A 17,999-nucleotide genomic window follows, 5' to 3' on the forward strand; every position below is an offset into this window, starting at 1 on the left:
GCTCTGTCTTACTTCTGCCATGTACTATGGTCCTTTTAAACAATTCCTGTCTATCCCAAAGAACTTGTCCTTTGCTTTATTTATGAGAGGTAGATTGGTCTCCCATTATTCTGCTGCCCAGCGCATAGGAGTGTGATTTAGTGAAATGTCCGAAGTGTCCTTCCCAGCATTGCTCACTGGGACTGGGTGCTTACGTTGTGAATGACTGGATGCAGCCTGCCTGATTAGTAAACTGCACCTTACCAGCTCTGCGTATAACAGCTCTGTTATGGACTTGTTTTACAGGCAAAAGGAAAAAAGGGATGTCTACTTTTAATAATTAATAAAATAACTGAAAAATTTAAAGTTTATATATCACCATAAATTATTAAAATATCAATAGTTAATATATCTGATATAATTGGCACCATATTTTGTGTTAGACTTCAAGTTCAAAATTATAATCTATGTCTAGGTAGCTACAGATGTATTTAAAACTCATTTTCCCCTCCACCCTTGAAATAAAGTCTGAAACAGTTTCTTTTACTAGAAACTCAAGGACTGATTTATCGGAATCTTTGATACAGCATCTTTGATACAGCATCCTTTATGTTTGCTTTGTTGGATTAATGAGCCATAGACAAAGTTTCTGTGGCCTTTTGAAGCTTTAGGCTTGGTTTCCTAAAGCCTGGAACAAAGGGAGCCTTTGCAGTGCAGTTTGTTTAACATTTCATACACGTGTCCACAAGCACATCAGAGAGGCCAGATAGCCCTGAACACATAGATCTGTGCCATAGTTATAATGCCCCAGTTCTTTGATCCCAAACTAAGGAGAAGGTAAAACTCCCAAGGTTCATCTGAGAACGTCAGAGGATTCGGAGATGTGGGTTTGCAATGAGCTGACTACACCTCCTTCCCATTCAGTAAGAGTGGCCCCTACATATGTCTAAAACCTGGAGAGTTGTACAAGAAACAGGAATCAAGACAGCATTGCACTTATAAATTGTGTATCAACTTGAGATACAGTTGTGTGGTACAGGATAAATGCTGTTTCATGTTGCACCTGAACTTTTGACAGTCGGTGGCAATGTGGGTTTAATAAAAATATTCAGTGTTCTTATAAAATTGGTACTTTTATGTTGGATCTTTTAAAATTTGAAAATGTATAAAAAATGTCTAAATTCAAATTTTCTCTACATTAATATATTTTAATTATTTTTTTAAAGTTGGATGTGCTGTGCAATGGTGAAATTATGGGAAAGGATCATACTATGGAATTCATCTATATGACAAGATGGCGACTAAGAGGAGAAAATGTAAATCGCTTTTATATTTACCTATGTGTATATATAGTTATAGTTTACTATATAATTCAGATTGAATAATATTATTTAGGAGCATAAGAAATTAGAAGCATTAGTTTGGGAAAGAGAAGAAATGAGTTCCTCTTTATTCTCCAGCACTTAAAAATCCACCCAAGTACAAGACCAGTGTCTGTGTTCTATATTTTGAAGGTGAGTTTTTAAGTCCATCTATAAGTATGTCCAGGATTCTGCTAGCCTAGAGCAGAGGAGGTGTGTAAGCTACAGTGTGAAAGTGGGAAGTGGGGCCAGATAGACCACGCTGCCCGGAGAATGGACAGATCCAGGAGGAGTGGGAGGACTGTTGGGGTCGGGAGGGATTGCATGATCCATCACTAAAGAGGCTTGAGGAAAGAGCCTTAGTGGGGGTCTCTGCTGCCAGAAGGAGATTACTCTGCCTTAGGCCTTAGAGATGAGGGAGGAAATGTTCACAAGAGAAACCTAAGATCAACTCCCACACCCCAGTAAATGGAGTTTTAAATGTCTCTGCTTGGGTTAACTCTTAAGCTTGAGTCCACCTGAGGCAGGAGTGTTAGGAAATGTGGGGCACCCTGCATACTGTGGAACAAGCTCATCTGTGGCAACCAGAGCACTGTGGTAATGCTGCCAGAGTCCTCTGGTGAGAGGCATGATAAATCCACGGAAGACTGATTACAGAGCTGCAGTGATGAGCACTCATGCTCACCCACAAGCTTAATGCTTGTAGTCAATATGTCCTGCGTTAAACACTGATATTTCTACCAGGTTTATTATATTTTCTTATGAAAATGTTAATTATGAAATACAGCATAGCATAGAGTTGTTACCTCACACAAATGTAAAATTTACAAATAATTAGGGTAGTCAGAGTATATTAACGTCACATATATTAGCATCCATTGAACTGTTGGAAAACCTCCCAAAATCCTCGTGCTATATGGTAGCTAAGATATTTGTCTATTTTTTTTTTTTTTCAGAAGAAAACGTGATGATATAATATAGTACTACTAAAACACCTGAGTTCTTAAATCAGAGGGTTTTTGTTGTTTTCCTATCTGGGTTTTTACATGGATAAAAAAATCTTCTTTTTGAGGCACAGTACTCTAGCCACAAGCAGAAATATCTCAAGACCCAGAAGGGAAAATGACATTCTAGTGTCAGTCAGTCACTTGCTACTTGTGTGTCCTTGAAAAAAAAAAAAAAAAACAAACCTATCAGACTATATTTGGATTCATCTTTTTTAATATAATTGTATTGCATAATAATGTGCCTTGTTTATAGGCTATAAGGGCTATGTGTATATTGCCTTCATTTAACTTTTAAGCCTGAAATGTTTTATATGCCAGGTGCACACTGCACAGGTAAGTCTGCACAGTTAGAAAGCAGGTACTCCAATTCTACAGTAATATTTCTGCAGTAAATGGAATTTTGGCTTTCTTTGCTAGTTCAGTGGACATTTCAGCATGTGAGTGCTGGAAACCATCATTTGTGGATAGACCAGCCTAAAGGTTTAAGACTGTCATTCACTGTAAGCCTTCCCCAGGGCTCCTGTCACAAGTGCTCCCCTGAACACTGCCTATGGGCGTTCATTTGCATGTGTTTGGATGGGGGAGTGTTTTTTGAAGGAAGATTTTACTATTTAGCCCAAGCTGGCCTAGAGCTCACTGTAGCACAGGCTAGCTACAGTAATAATATACAGTAATAATATTGCCTGAGACTAATATTCTCCTGCCTCAGCCTCATTAGAGGCGTGGCCAAGAAGCTCAGTATTGCAATTATTTTAATGTCAAAGCATGAAAGAGTTGATTTGTATAAGCTTTCTACTAACAGATTGACAATTAAATCAGTCTATATGCAGTTAAATTTCTGAGCACACATTTCTGAAGTTTCAGGTTTTTGGTTGAGATACACTTTTATTAAAATGTTTTTAAAATGGGGCCTGAAGAGATGGCTTATTCTTCTCTAATCCTGTTTTTTGCTAGTGTTCCCTTTCTGTAGTTTTGGAATGGTCACCCCATCCATACCAGCAGGAGACTGGATGTCTACAAATTCAATACTCTACTGCTGGTGTTGCTAACTCGCTTAGAGCTCAGTTTGCTCCCACACTGACAGCTACTGTGTGTCTTCTTACTTGATTCTAGTACTGTTATAGTAAACATTCTAGTTACTTGGAATTGATTCATTCACACATAACAAGGCTAAAAAATCTAGTTTTTTCCGAAGACTTTTTTTAAACCAGAAATACAGTTAATTGAACAATCTAAACTGGTCTTCATTGCTTGAGGATGCAGCCATTATCTGCACATGCATATATATATAAATACATGTATGGATGCTTCTGGACACTCTTTTTAACAGTATTATTCTGAACTGTACATGATGCAACTTTTATAAAACTCCTGTCTAAAACCTTTTCATTGTTCATTATCTTCAAAGTCCTAATATGTCTTACATAAGGCCAATAGCTAGGCCTTCTAAATTGCTTTATGATGTATATTTGTGCCAATGAGACAAAACGTAGATTTTTACAATTACATTGCATTGCTTTACCTATTTCCTCAGATGGGCTTTTGAGTGTCTGTGGTTGGCGCTGGGCTGTGTTTCTGGATTGCTTTGGCAACTTTGCAGTTTTTCATTTTCATCAATGTTGTGGGATGTTTGCTTGTGAATTCTACACTCATTCAAGTCTGTGACTCAGGGTAGCTTCCATTCCTTTCCCCCTGGAGGAATGGTAGTCCTGAGTCTCCTTCTGGTCCGTGGCCTCAGGCAAGGGCACTGCATAACCGTGTCCCTCCCTCATGCTGTTTGCTGCCTCAGGACAGTGTCAGGGAAGAGAGTTTCAGTCCAGTTCTGCAGTACCTGAGTGTCCCTCTGCACCGCCCAGCCTCTGTGGTCGTGTTGTGCTTTCCCCTGTCACCTCCCCCTTTATCTTAGTCCCTTTTAGAAAAGATGAACATCGGTGGCTTCTGCCTTTTCTAGACCTTGTCTCCATCATGTTAAGTTACTTTTAAACCTTTGTCCTTGTGAATTAAAACAAACACCTGGTCAAACAACTGCTATATATTTTTATAGTTCATAGCAGTGTTTTTGCTTGAAGATTGCTCTGCTGAATGTTGGAGTGGCTCTGTTGTTCACTAGCAGGGTAAATATTTAGCAGTTACTTCTTAAGTCTTAGTGCAAACACAAATCATCTAGGGACGGTGACAAAGTGCAGTGCTACTCAGCTGGCTTGGGATAGGCCTCAGACACACTTCTAAAGCTTCACACCTGTGTGAACACCCATGTTTAACATTTTGGAAGATGTAGTCTGTGACCAGGTTTCTTCTGTGGCTTCCACAAGTTGAGAGTGTGGAACTGATTCACATTTCAGTCGGGGGTAACTTGGTCATCTGATGTTCCTATCAGTCTAGTATCTTTTCATAACGCCATGCCAGTGGGCATAGACATTTGCTGAGATAGAAATGGAATCAAATATACAGATAGCAACTTTGTTCTCATTTGATATATGTATTATAAAAACAATTATATTTGAAAGTTATTCTTTTTAATAGATTGGTACAATTCACTTTGTGTGGCTAGCAGGATTTAATTGGCTATTTTGGTGGGCATTAAGCTTTTGTTTTATCTTTAACATTCCAAGTGGTGCTGTATCTATTCCAAGACATGGACCTTGCAAATTCGGCATATCCATTGCCTAGATTGCTGGCTTTACAGTGAACTAAGTTTTACATTGTGAGAGGTTGTCGGTTGTCCTCAAAAGCAGTTTCATAAGTTATAATCATACCACAGAAGAGGGCCCATTTTCTGACTTCTTGACACTCATTAGCAATATAACGTCTTTGTGAGTGTTCATATTGATTACACTGTTATTGAGTTTGCCTTTTCTTGTTGGCTTCTAGAAAGTGTTCCTGTGTTCTGAACACTGACATCTTCCTGTATTCACTGTAGCTTTTTTTTCTTCTAAATGTGTTCTGTTCTGCCTCCCTCTTTTTCCAGTTTTTCGGAATCCTTACAATTGTGATAGTACTGTGTAGGAAATTTAGCAAGAATTACTATTACGGCTAAAGTATGTAGCAGGATGTCTAGTGTAAGAAATGTAGGAGAAGAAAGTCACAGTGTCTGTCAACCTGCCTGGGAGCACAGTCCACTCGCTTGCACTTAGCGAGCTCAGCCGCAGCCTTCCCTGCGGGCCATGTTCTACTTGCCCATCTTCTTGTGGGCAGGTCGAATGCCCTCAGTCTAGCCGGCTGCCTTTTCCCGGTGCTTCTTGCTGCTTCCACCTCTTCTCGCAGCCTCCGCCACACTCCAGCACCATTCCTGCCCTCATTGCTTGCTTTACAATCTCTGGCAGTCTTAAGAAAGCAAACAAACACATCTGTTTTGACTGATACCAAAGAAATTAATAGAAGTAAAATTAATGAAATCACTTCTTTCCATCTTAAATCTGTAATTTTATTAAATAATTTTTTTCAAATTACATAGTCAGACAAAATGTGGTAGGTTAGATAAAACTTGTGAAAAATGTATAACCTTCTAAAGTATATCCTTAAAAAGTCTCCTTTGGGAAGTTAAATTTTCCCTCATTATTTAAACTTAATTGTTTTTGAGATTTTTATTTACTTATTTTATAAATGAGTGTTTTATCTGCATGTGCACCTACACGCCAGAAGAGGGCATCAGATCCCAGTATGATGGTTGTGAGCCACCATGTGGTTGCTAGGAATTGAACGCTGGACCTCTGGAAGAACAACCAGTGCTCTTAGCCATCTCTCCAGCCCTTAAACTTATATTTTTATGGGTTAATTCCTACTTATACATTCAGTATGCAGTGTTAAATACGTGAATAACTTAAAGTATGAGTTGTCTAGCTATTAAGACTACAAAAACGGGCATCAGACAGACTCAAGAAGCTCATCAGGGCTGCTCTAACAGGCATGGACCAGCGCGGAGAATCTGACCTGACCAATATGGAGGCAAAGAGCAATGGAGCAGCCCCTTAGTTTGAATGAAGTTCCGTGTCACTCAGAGCTATGATCTTAAATGACGCTGCTCTCAGAGTAGTTGTGTGGGAGAGACTGATCTGAGCAACAAGTAGGAGAGAGATAGATGGTACCTCCTCTGCACTGAGAGGGGAAGATGATGGGACCCTCTTACTAAAAGATGAGGGTTCCTCAGGAACTAGCCTAGCATTCAGAAATGGAATGGAAAAGGTAGAATACCATCTTGGTAGTTTTAGAATATTAAAAACAAAACAAAAAACCTTCATAGATAAATGCTAAAGTTACTTAACACAAAAAATTTACCAGTCACCAAGTTATTAAATATTTCCCCTCCAAAAAAAAAAAAAAGCCCCTACCATTCCTCAATGTTTATTTAAATTACTCATGTTGGCACTTACGTTTGAGTTTGCAATGTGTCCCGCTGTGGATGCCTCTTATCTGATGGGTTCATCTCCTCCGCAGCTTTGCTGTCTGAACTGTTCAGCCTCGCAAGTCTGCTCTCAGGATGGCACTTTGTACCAGGTAAGAGGCACTCATGACGGGACATATGGCCATCACAGTGCCCTGTGCTGACCACTCCCATCCCAAACTCAAGTTCTGACCTGTCACTTTGTAAAAAACAGTTTTTAAAGTCTTTTCACACTTAAATAACAAAAGTTTCTAGCCAGGTGTGGTGGCGCACACCTTTAATCCCAGCACTCGGGAGGCAGAGGCAGGCGGATTTCTGAGTTCGAGGCCAGCCTGGTCTACAGAGTGAGTTCCAGGACAGCCAGGGCTACACAGAGAAACCCTGTCTCAAAAAAACAAAAAACGTTTCCCACTATTTTAGTTCTCCTGAGTTAACCATTTTACTGAACTAAAAATAAAAGTATGTCTTAACAACTATTATTTTTATGAATCCTGAATTTTTCATCTTACTCATCTTAGCCCTCGAGACATTGCTAATCTTTAGCCCTTGAGATGAAATGTCAAATTGAGTGACTCTAAATAGGAGATATGGCTAGCTCTGATTGTGAGCTGTCAGCTGTACCCAGCCAGCCTCAACTGCTGCTCTGGGACATAGGAGTGGCCGTGAGATCACTTAGTAACACAGGGAGCTTCGACTTGTGTCTAAGGAAAGCTTATCTAATAAAAACACATTTTAGAAATTTGGAAAATAGACTGGAGAGATGACTCAGCATAAAAACTACTCTTCCTCTTGGAGAGGACCCAATTTTGATTCCCAGAACCCAGACCAGGTAACTCCTGACTGCTGTAACTCCAGTTCCAAGGCATTTGATACCTCTGGGCTCCTCATGTGGGCATGCCCACACATGTTTAAATATAAAGAGTGATGCAGTTTAGTGAAGCATGACCATGTTACTATGTGCACAGATAATGTGCCCAGTCTTAACCTCATAGATGAGTCATAGGATTTTAAGAAAGTAATCTTTTCCCCAATAATTAAAATTATCCATCTAGTTTCTAGTTAGTAACTAATAAACTTCCAGTTTCCAGGTTGAGACAAAATTAGTTTACATTATGTCTTAAAAGAATACTATAAATTCACTAAGCAAATGTTCTGAGGAGCAGTGTATCTGGACTTTTGCTTAGTCTTTTGATTACTGCCGTGTATGGGGGTCTCAATTCATTATTAAGATGTGAGCTTTGTGATACATACTGTTTAAGTCCTGCCTCTTTGGAAATGGAGTGTCCTAGCATACATCTAGACGGGCAATGGAAAGCCGAAAGCCACTCAGGAAGGAAGGTGCTCTCCTTTCAGTGTGCAGAGGAGGGGGAGCCTGAGCCCATGGTTCAGTTGACTGAGTGATAAATTACAGTGGTAACCTCGTGCCTGGCTGTCACCCAGCACACGGGGGCTGGCACTTTCTGTCTTCCTGTTGATGTGTGTTTCCTGAGAGGTGAAGCTGCTCCTTAGCTCTGACCCTGAGTGCTGAAGGACACGGGACTAAGATGAGTCTGCAACTGTACCCTCATTCCCTTTCATTCTACCAGCCTTCATTGTGGGTAACAATATTGTGAGAAAGTTAACAGTTAAGTCCTCCCAAAGGGAGCATCACGGTGTCAGTAAACCCAGACAGCTGGCCCTGCAGGCTGCAGAGTGGTGCAGGCAGTAAGAGTGCGTGTTCTTAGAAACTGCCTTGTGACAAGACAAGTGTTCTCACTTTTCTCCTCACATATTGACGGTTTATTTCCCTGGCCTCCTAGAAGGCTGAATGCTTTTGACTCCTTGCTGTCTGACTCCTCAGTGGACTTGTTCCTCCAAAGCAGAACCCAGGAGGTTGCTATCTGCCAGAAGCCTAGGCCAGCCAGATACCACCATTTGCTGTTTCAGGTTTGCCTGCCTGTTGTGATAACCAGCTCTTAGGTATTTCCTTTCCCGGAGGCTTTCCATTTAACATGGAATCCTTCTCCCCAAGAAGGCTTCTTCCTTGTTTTAGAGGAAGGTACTGCCTTTTTGGACTTAGGGATGTCATGGGACCTCAGTAATGAGGACCCCTAATTTATAAAGTACCAGAAATGTGGGGAAGAAAGCAGTTTGAGCAGTATGTAGCCTGCTCACATGGGCTCTTTTTCAGGTTTGATGTAAGCATAGGCTTGCATATTCCCAAGGTACATACTTTGACTTAACTGTGGGATAGCTCAGCACTAATGGGCAGGTAAAGTCACAACTGTGGGTTTTTTGGTTTTGTTTTGGTTTTGGGATTTTCTATCCTTTTACTCCAATACTTCCCCTGTCACTTTGCCTGGAAGTGCTTCCAGCCTTTAACAAGGAGCAGAGAAGAATTGGAGCCAGACTTTAGTGAACTCAGCTCAGAGTTGTAAGGACCAGCACACTGGTGGCCATTTTCTGCACAAGCAAATGGAATTGCTTTTTTCAGCATCCAAATTGTTATAGGTTGCTCCTGATAGAGGTAGCCACAGTCCTGGAGTACCATAGGGTGATGTTCCTTCTGCATGCATCTGCAGGGCCTGTGAGATCTGGTGTAAAAAGAGACATGACGTGTGGAGACGGGACTTAGTGTGTGAGGCATAGGGTCATTGGAGATTCTTCAGACTCGGGGGAGACTGAATTGGATGCCTCTCTCATCCCAGCACACTTCTAATAGACCCCTTCAGCCACGGAGGGAGTGCCCCAAGGTTGGACAGGCACAGAACCCTTGGACAGAGGCTGCAAGTTGTGGCTTATTTTCCTGTTCCCTAAACCGATCCCTATTCCATCAACATGGCACCCTGCCTCATTGGCTAAGTGTTAAGTAATAGGCTTATTCTTGAAAGCAGCTTGGGGTGTCTTTTTAAAATGTAGAAAAAAATGTAAAGTGACAGTTAAGGAAAAACAACATATAAAATATCCGAAAAGCTGTTTACCCAGAGAATTATTTTCTCCCCACTTTTATTTTTACTCAGTGACATAATTTTTAGTTTTATTCCTCATAGCAAAAGGAGAAAAAAATCCCAATTCGCAAAAGGTCAAGGCCCCGTCCCCTGTTGTCGGTGATTTGTTTGTCTTTCTCATAGGTTGAAAATTGTGCAATAAACTTGATGACTATGTCAAAAAAAAAAAAAAAAAGAGTGCATGTCCTTCCTGCAGAGGTCCCAAGTTCAGTCCTAGCATCCACATCAGGTGTGCATAGCATGGACACCCATATGCACACAGACCCACACACATGCACATTTACAATAAAAATAAAATCTCTTTTAAAAACTAGAACCAAATTTCACTTTGACTACTAATACAAAAAATACTAAATAACATACTAAATAATGAACTAAAAGATCATACTAAAAGGATAATGTCAAGGCCTGGTAGAATTTATCAGAAACGTATGATATAATATTGTAAGGGAGATAGGCAGATAACAAACTAGTATTTTGTATGGAATTCTCAGAAATAAAAACCACTATATGCTGAAAAGGCATTTGATAAAATCCAGTGTTGGTACTAACTTTCCTACTAGCTTCCTTTTTAAAACTTTTTAAAAATTGGATATTTTATTTATTTACATTTCAAATGTTAGCCCCTTTCCCCCGGTTTCCCCTCCAGAAACCCCCATCCCATCCTCCCTCCCCCTATCCCACTCACCCACTCCTGCCTCCCTACCCAGCATTCCCCTACACTGGGGCATAGAGCCTTCACAGGACCAAGGGCCTCTCCTCCCACTGATGCCCAGCAAGGCCACCCTCTGCTGCATATGCAGCTGGAGCCATGGGTCCCTCCATGTGTACTCTTTGCTTCCTCTTTGATTTAGTCTTTGGGAGCTCTGGTGGGAGGGAGAAGGGGCATATACAGCTATGGCCCCAAAAATCTGGCTGGGCTTCAGAAATAGAGAATTTTGTGCCTAACCAACCAAGGTCTAAGCTGGTTCCTGAAGACCAGAGTAAAATGTTAGATGAAGAATAAAAGTAAAAAAATTAAAAAGCAGAATAAGGTTAAGACGATTGGAACCTTGCAGTCTAGACTTCTGTGCTTGCCTATTAGGTCCTAAATGGCATCTTCTTTATTGTTCAGCTGAGAACAAAGCCTAGGGTATCCTTCTCCACTCTCCTGTCCGGTGCTAGCTGGAATTTAGTACATAGTAGCATCAATCTTCTCAGTGTGTGACATGCATGTGAATGCTGAGAGTGCATCTCAGGACTGGAGAATCCAGTCTGACTTCCTTTGTAATGAAAGAATCTGTTGTTGTCTGTATTGAAGGTTTCATGCCCATCGACCCCGACCCCGAGAGAGTGGACCATGGGTCAATCACAGCTGTCACAGCGTTTTCTCGACTCTTGATAGTTTCGTCACTGGATTTCACTTAGAAAGTGGGAATCTGCAGATTGTAGAACAGGAAAATCACTGATTGTCCAGACTGCTGTCTGACTCTTTGGTTCTCAGGTAGTGAAGGTGAAGGTAAAGCTGAGTAGGAGCGTGATGCCTGCCTCCATCTGCAAGGGGCTCCTTCCTCCCTAGAACTGTGTGCTAAGTGACTGGATGCCAGAGATGCTCTGCATAGAACGACACCAAGGCAATGAATGGAAAGCTTTTGACTGCACCATGCAGTAGCTGTGACACTGAGTCGTACTGAAAGGAGGCAGTCATCGTTTCATGTACCGGTCAGGTACATGTTTTCAGTACTGAAAGACCATTTTTAAAATCAATCTTAAATGCTAAAGGGAAGAGTATCTAATGTGTGAACAGTATTGTGGAAACTCCAGTTTCACTGATTTACAGAATAGGGTCTCTTACTCTTGTGTGGTTCAGGAGAATCTGCACCTCAAATACTCAGCCCCACAAAGTTGCTAGGGGCAAGCAGTTTGTAGTCCTCCTTCGGCCCTCTCCAGGAAGGGAGGGGAAGGGGAGGAGAGGAAGGGAGGAAGAGATGTATTGATAGTAATTTGAATGTTGAATGACAACTTAACTTTTGTAATCACTATTATCAGAAAATATGATAAATCCCCATTCTTCAAGGTTTTCTGTAGAAATGGTTGTTTTCTTGTAATCCCAGCTTTACGCATACCTTTGTTTTCTTTTATAGTCATACCCGATGGTATTGCAGTATCGACCGAGAATTGATTTTGGGTAGGCCCAGCCCAGGCTGAGCTGAATGAATCCTGCACTATTTGTTTACTCGTCGACAGATTGCACAGTGAATGGTGTGTGGACTTGAGAGACACAATCTGATTTCAGCATGCACATAAGGCCATTGTCTGTCTGAGTTGTCAGCGTCCTTCATGTTCTGCCTATTAGGAGCGATCCAAGTGCCCTTCTGCTACTGACCATCTGCATAAGATACTCGTGCCGTCTCCTCGGTGTGCAAGGTGCGGCTGAAGTGAGTTAGGTGTCCAGCCGTGTCTGCTTTCTCAGTGTTCCGCTTGCCTGTTGCAAGATTGTTCTAATGTTAATTACACTAGTAAAATGGCTCAGTCCTTGTGGTGTTGCAGTTTTCACATAATTAATACTTTTATTCTTATTAAAATAGAGTACTGTACAAGAACCTAGTATAATTATATCTTGAAATTATTTTGTATAAGAATATATTTAGAAAAGTGGTTTCTGAGCCACTGACCTATTCTTGGTAAACTTTTATGTAAAAAAGAATAAACAACCAAAAAAAAACCCAAAATGCCAGCTTATTCTTGAGTGTACAAGTCTTTTGTGAAGAATTCCAATTATTTTTTGACCAGAGCACATTGCAGTTGGAGATGTCCTAAACGTCTGGGTAGTCTACCATTGCACAGGAAATTGCTTTAGGCCTTCATGTTGAAACATACGTCACTTGGACAACTGAAATTCAAAATGTTGACAGCTGATCATATCGACTTCTAATAAAATAAATGTGTAAGTACATTAACATTTGTTACTGTCTTAGGCAAGTGAGTGCTGTCTAGCCAATGTTGTGAGTACATCATTGTGTCATTGGCATTTTATGAAAGCGTTGCTTTTTCAGTTGACCTTAGGTGTGTATCGTGGAATGCCGAGGGTTATATAAGGTGACTTTAAATACTAGGATTTTTAGATAACATTCACCCTTTTATGGACTTCCAAACAATCTCAGATTGTTAGCTGAGTATCACATTTCCAAACCATATGCACAAAACAAAACAAACAACGTACAGTAGATAAATATGCCGACCAAAACTAGTGGTGTGGGGATGCTGTTATTTTAAATACTGTAGTAACCAGGGGAGGTGGGATTATTGTTTTAACTGAGTTCATTAAAGGTGAGTGGATTAGAAGTCAGAAATATGCTGATGCCCTTGATGTCGGCAGTTTGGTTTAGTCTTCATTCATTTTGAAATTAGCCTGCAAGTCAAACTCCCCTAATACCTTACTACATGAAAAGCCTTTTAGAGCTTGTAAAATACATAGTTGTTTCAAAAAAGGAAAAGAAAACTGGACTATGTCTGCTGGTTGCTTTGAAATGAGCTGAGTTCTGAGAGAAAGAGAGAAATTAGACAAACGGCATGTTTTAGAACTCAGATAAGAGCACCGTGGGTGGGGTCCACAAGTCGGTATTTCCACACCATGAACACAGTTGTTTGTGTTCTCCAGTAAAATATTTCACAAGTTCGTGCTTCTGAGTTCCAGAGTACTTCCTAGAGGTGGACATTGTACAGCTCTGAGAAGCACACAGAATACAGTTCCATCTTGGCTTATTTCAGAATATAAAAGGCTGGAAATTTATTATTATTTTTCCTAACATTTTTTTCAAGTCAAAAAGTTTGTATTAAAGTTGCTGCATTAGAAGGCCACAGCAATCATCTTGTTGGATTGGATGTTTCTCATGAGCAGGATTTAAAAGAAATTTAATTTACTCTAAAATGTAGAGAAAACCATAACACTTGGCAAAAACTGAGTTTATTATCTAACTACAGAAATTATAATTCCTAGTTATCCTTAAGAAAATGTTAAAGGTCTTACAATTCATCACATTTAGATGAATGTGTTTTACATATGAAGGTTAATTTTAATTAAGTCAAAATCAGTTTTGAAAGCCACATGCTAAGAGTTGGTTATTTGGCTCCTCAACCAAAATTTAAGGCCATAGGTGAATTTTATATACAAGGTCTCTTTAAATTTTGCTTGTTGCCTGATCACATGTAATGACTTTTTTCCGAGGAGTACGCAGGAAACAGCAATCAGAATGCAGTTTTATAACAATTCTTTTAGTGTTACTACATTGATGTTTTCACTGAGATGCAATAGACTAGGTGCCAAAGCAGAGCATTAAGGCCGTCTGCGTCCTAAGGGAGGGAACATGAGTAATGTGTAATGTGTTGCTGGTGGAATTGGGCTGCTTCAGCCTCCCTGGTCTGCTATACCCACCAGGTGTGCAGCACTTGCTTGTCTGGTGTGATATGCACTGAACCCCACTCGGTTACCCTTGTCTGGAACCCACAAACAAGCACTGTAGTCAGCGTTACATATGCAGGGTTGCTAAAAACACCCCCGCCCCTGGAGTTTAAATCTCCAGGAATAACTATCTGAATCTACAAACAAAAGAGCAAGTCAGTTATTCTTCAATCTTGTCCCTTAAGCAAAAAACTAAAGCACTCTACTCCAGAAAAGATTTGGTTACCTGTTTTGCCTGCCTTAAAAATCAGACATAAAAGGACCTTGAAATCTTCACCTGTGGTCAATAAGAATCACTTTAAATTGCAGTAATGACATCACTTAATAGATAAAAATGTCCCTTTCTCTAAATTAGAAATACTAAAGGTTCATTGATGAGATTACATTAAACCTGAGGTCTGGGTGACTAGAATTATGTCTTTGACAGCTTTTAAAACTCCTTACTCACTAGACATATGCCCATACTAATATGCCACATTGTACAAATGTAGTGAGTTAGCACGAATGTTCATTTAAACTTGAGTCCTTAGGATAAAAGAGCAAGTGTGTGATTTGCTATTGTGAGCTGTTCAGCTTTATTGACTGTATAAATTAAAGTGCCTCCTTGCTGAAGTGCATCTCTGTTTTGGGTTTCCGTAACAAGTCTCCAGTTATCTGTACTTGTCTCATAAATGGTTTCATATCTATAAATGGGCACTTACAAGGTAAAATAATCTTTTTTAAAAAGAGTTTTGTAAGACTATAGGTATCACCAAAGACATTTTACTGTTAGTAACCATGTTAGATAGAGACAGTTTGGGCAGTCCAGACGATGGAAGCTGTTACATTGTAACCTGATTGTACATAGGCAATAGGAACCTTGATTGGTTACTAAACTATTACAGTGAAGAAGGCACTAGAGTGAGTTTTCTTGGAACAGTCAAATGTGTTTCTTGCTACAGTGCGCATGTCTCCCTTCAGATACCTTCACTGGTTTGCTTTGGTTTGGTTTTTTGTTTGTTCATTTTCAGCACCGTCTGGCGGGTCTTAGGAAATCCTCAAATATGAGAAAAATAAACAATACAAATATCCTCCCCATGAAAAATGGGAGAAATACAAACATACTAAAAAAAATTGAAATTGAGATTTAAAATTTTAAAAAGCCTTTTATTCTGTGGAGGTGGTATGAAGGGAATTATGCCTGTTTAGCTCCATTGAAGACAGGTTTTAATTGAAGTCCTGACAGGCCTGCCAGTGTGGCCCACAGGACAGCACTCTGCTGGGTTTGCATATAGTAGAAGTACTGACAACTGTGTAGCACACAGTACATTCTACAGGATTTACAGAAGTCCTTTTGTTGGTTTTTCCTCAAGGGCCTGTGATTATATTTTCTCTAAGTGTTTCTCAGCAGCCACCTCATTGTCACTAAACTTAGCCATGTGGCCAAATTTTGACAAAATGGAGCACTGAAAAATAACCCAGGATGCCATTCTTTCTTTTGGGTTGGCAATCTGCTTCGCACTGCACTGAGATGAAATGAGCCCGAGGTAAGCCTCTGCAGAGTGGACAAACCGGCCCAGCCGTCCTGTGTACGCAAGCACCGTACAACTGAGCCCCATCCCTCATCCATCCCTCTGATTGGGTAGGAATTCTCTAGAATACTAAGCTTTACACCAGTAGAATTGGTATGAATTTGCCAAAACTTCTTTTCTAAATTAGAATCACAAAACTTGAAATGCAACTACCATTGTTTCCAGCATGGGACTCCTCTGGGGAGCAATAAGGGACATGTCTGCTAGATCTGGGTCATGATAAAGTGAACAGTTGTCAAATGCACTAAAGTCTTCGAAGCACTTCAAAGACCAGAATCGCCAGTTGTTTGGATTTACTTGATAAGCTTTGCTTGATGTGTTTTATTAAAACACAAACATGAAATTAAAATGAAACACAAAATGTCCTTACACAGCAGGGACCTTAGTGTTTTATGCTCAGTGCTGCTCCTTGGGCCATTTGAAAGTGCTTTTCTTCCTGGACTATGATTTTCCCAGGTAGTAAGTTTACTGGCCATTGTATTTTCCAGTAGGTTTAAAATGTTTGGGCATTTTCTTCAGAAAATGATAAAAAGTTAAATTTCGAAATAATTGCTGTAAATTCTTGTGCAACTGTATCTACCCTCAGGCCACTGGTCCATGATACACAACAGCAGTTTTCCAGAGATACATTAAATACTAGGTCTAGTTTTCTTCTGTTTTGTAGCACTTGCTAGAAAAAGAACCAACTGTAGCACAAACGAAGACTAGCCATTCTGGAGCATCTCTACAAAGCCTAGTGTGTTGACATAAGTCCAGGAGCAGGCGCTCCTTCTACACAGTCACATCACTGGAGGTCCGCCTGGCTCTGTTGGAGGCCATTTTTCTTTTGCTGTCTTGTTCAGAATGGGGTTGGGGGCCTAAGTGTCCTTATGAAGCTGTGATCCAGGACAAGAGCGTGGGGGTGGGGTGTGTGTGTGTTCCTTCACTTTCCTGTGTCTGGCAACTCAACAGCGATTGTTTCTTAGACTAGCCCTCATGGTTATTAAATCTAGCACAGAATATATTGTAAAGTTACATTGCTAATTTTATTTTGAAATATGAACTATTTTAAGCTTTTTGTCAAAAGTGGTTAACATCTTAATACAAATAAAAACCTTTTTGTGGTTGTAAGATTTAGCTTATGAATCATTCAAATTGAAAGAATTACCAGGTCATTGTTAATGACTTAGTCTATTAAGAATCTTATGTATTTTTGTAAAGGAAAAGCACTTGTAGATATTTAATCAGTACAAGGTCTATGTCTGTTTTGCAGGAAGAAAATGCTGCTTAGAGATTCTCTTTAAATATTTTTTTTATTTTTGTGCTCCTGTATTTTCTGTTGATCTTTTGAATGTTCTGTACAAAATTGTCTGACTGTACTGTTGAGCTGGATACATTTTTTTTTAACTCTGGGCTTAGCTGTGTATATTTGACCATGTTGGAAATAGTATCTTTGTTATTAAATTTTTGATTGTATATTTATTGTTGGCCTGTTAATGTTTACAGTTGGTTTAAAAAAAAAGAAAACCCTACCTCTGTTGAAAACTGTTTTAGTGCCATTTCCAAAGCAAGTTTTATTGAGATTTATTTGAATCTTTGAGATTAGAAGTGAGAGCATTCCTGAGCTTTTCTAAAGATGAGTCTGCCCCTTTGCAAATAGTCCGGGTATCTAAACACACCAAATTATTCAAACCCAGGGAATCTTTAGAACAAGTAATTATGGATCAGAGAGTCTCAAAACATTTGAAAGACTCCCACTACCAGTTAGAGAACTTGGCCTCGAGTTTTCCTGGGCTAGTTTCTTGGGTGGTTGTTTGGCTGCTTGGTTGGTTGGAGGTGGATTTTCTTTTTAATGTCTTAAAAGCAATGCTTAATGACCTAGGGGCTCTAATAACTGATGACACAAAGCTTGACTTGTATTTAGGGATTATGCCTAGCTTTTACCTTTCTATGGTGACAACGCAAGGCTTACGGAAAGATAAGGATGACAAGGACAGTGAGCATTAAGACGTTTCTGGTGTACTGCCACTCGAAGTATGTGTGTTAGTTCATTTCGTTCTGATAGCCCTCTGAAATACGTTGTTAGCCCCACTGAACAAGTCAGGAATGGTGGGACTTGGGCCAACATTTTTCAGAGATTCTGATAGTAAGAAAGACAGACCTCTAAGTCAGAGAGTTGCCAGAGGCTCTTCCATGTACTCCAGTGAACTACAAAAGTATAGCCCAAGCCCTCTGCTTTCTCCAGGGATGCTCAGAATGGGAAAGAGCATGGAGAATCCACAGAGGGTACATG

At 40.1% G+C, this 17,999-nt stretch overlaps 1 protein-coding gene across 6 annotated transcripts in view; it reads left to right on the top strand.

Annotated features, from left to right (window-relative positions):
• Pcgf5 (polycomb group ring finger 5) overlaps nucleotides 1-17,188 on the top strand; it is a 112,642-nt gene extending 95,454 nt beyond the window's left edge. For 3 of the 6 annotated variants that reach the window (NM_001368692.1, NM_029508.4, NM_001368693.1), the window contains exons 8-9: nucleotides 1,206-1,295; nucleotides 11,839-17,188. In NM_001368692.1, coding sequence (NP_001355621.1) covers nucleotides 1,206-1,295; nucleotides 11,839-11,886 — 138 coding nt within the window. In that variant the 3' untranslated portion in view covers nucleotides 11,887-17,188. Of the gene's footprint in view, nucleotides 1-1,205; nucleotides 1,296-6,781; nucleotides 6,842-11,838 lie in introns of all 6 variants that reach the window. The other 3 variants (NM_001368690.1, NM_001368691.1, XM_011247392.3) reach the window with 2 other exon arrangements.
• The last annotated feature ends 811 nt before the right edge of the window (nucleotides 17,189-17,999 follow it).

Source organism: Mus musculus, chromosome 19 (assembly GCF_000001635.26).
Source record: "Mus musculus strain C57BL/6J chromosome 19, GRCm38.p6 C57BL/6J".
Taxonomy (NCBI): domain Eukaryota; kingdom Metazoa; phylum Chordata; class Mammalia; order Rodentia; family Muridae; genus Mus; species Mus musculus.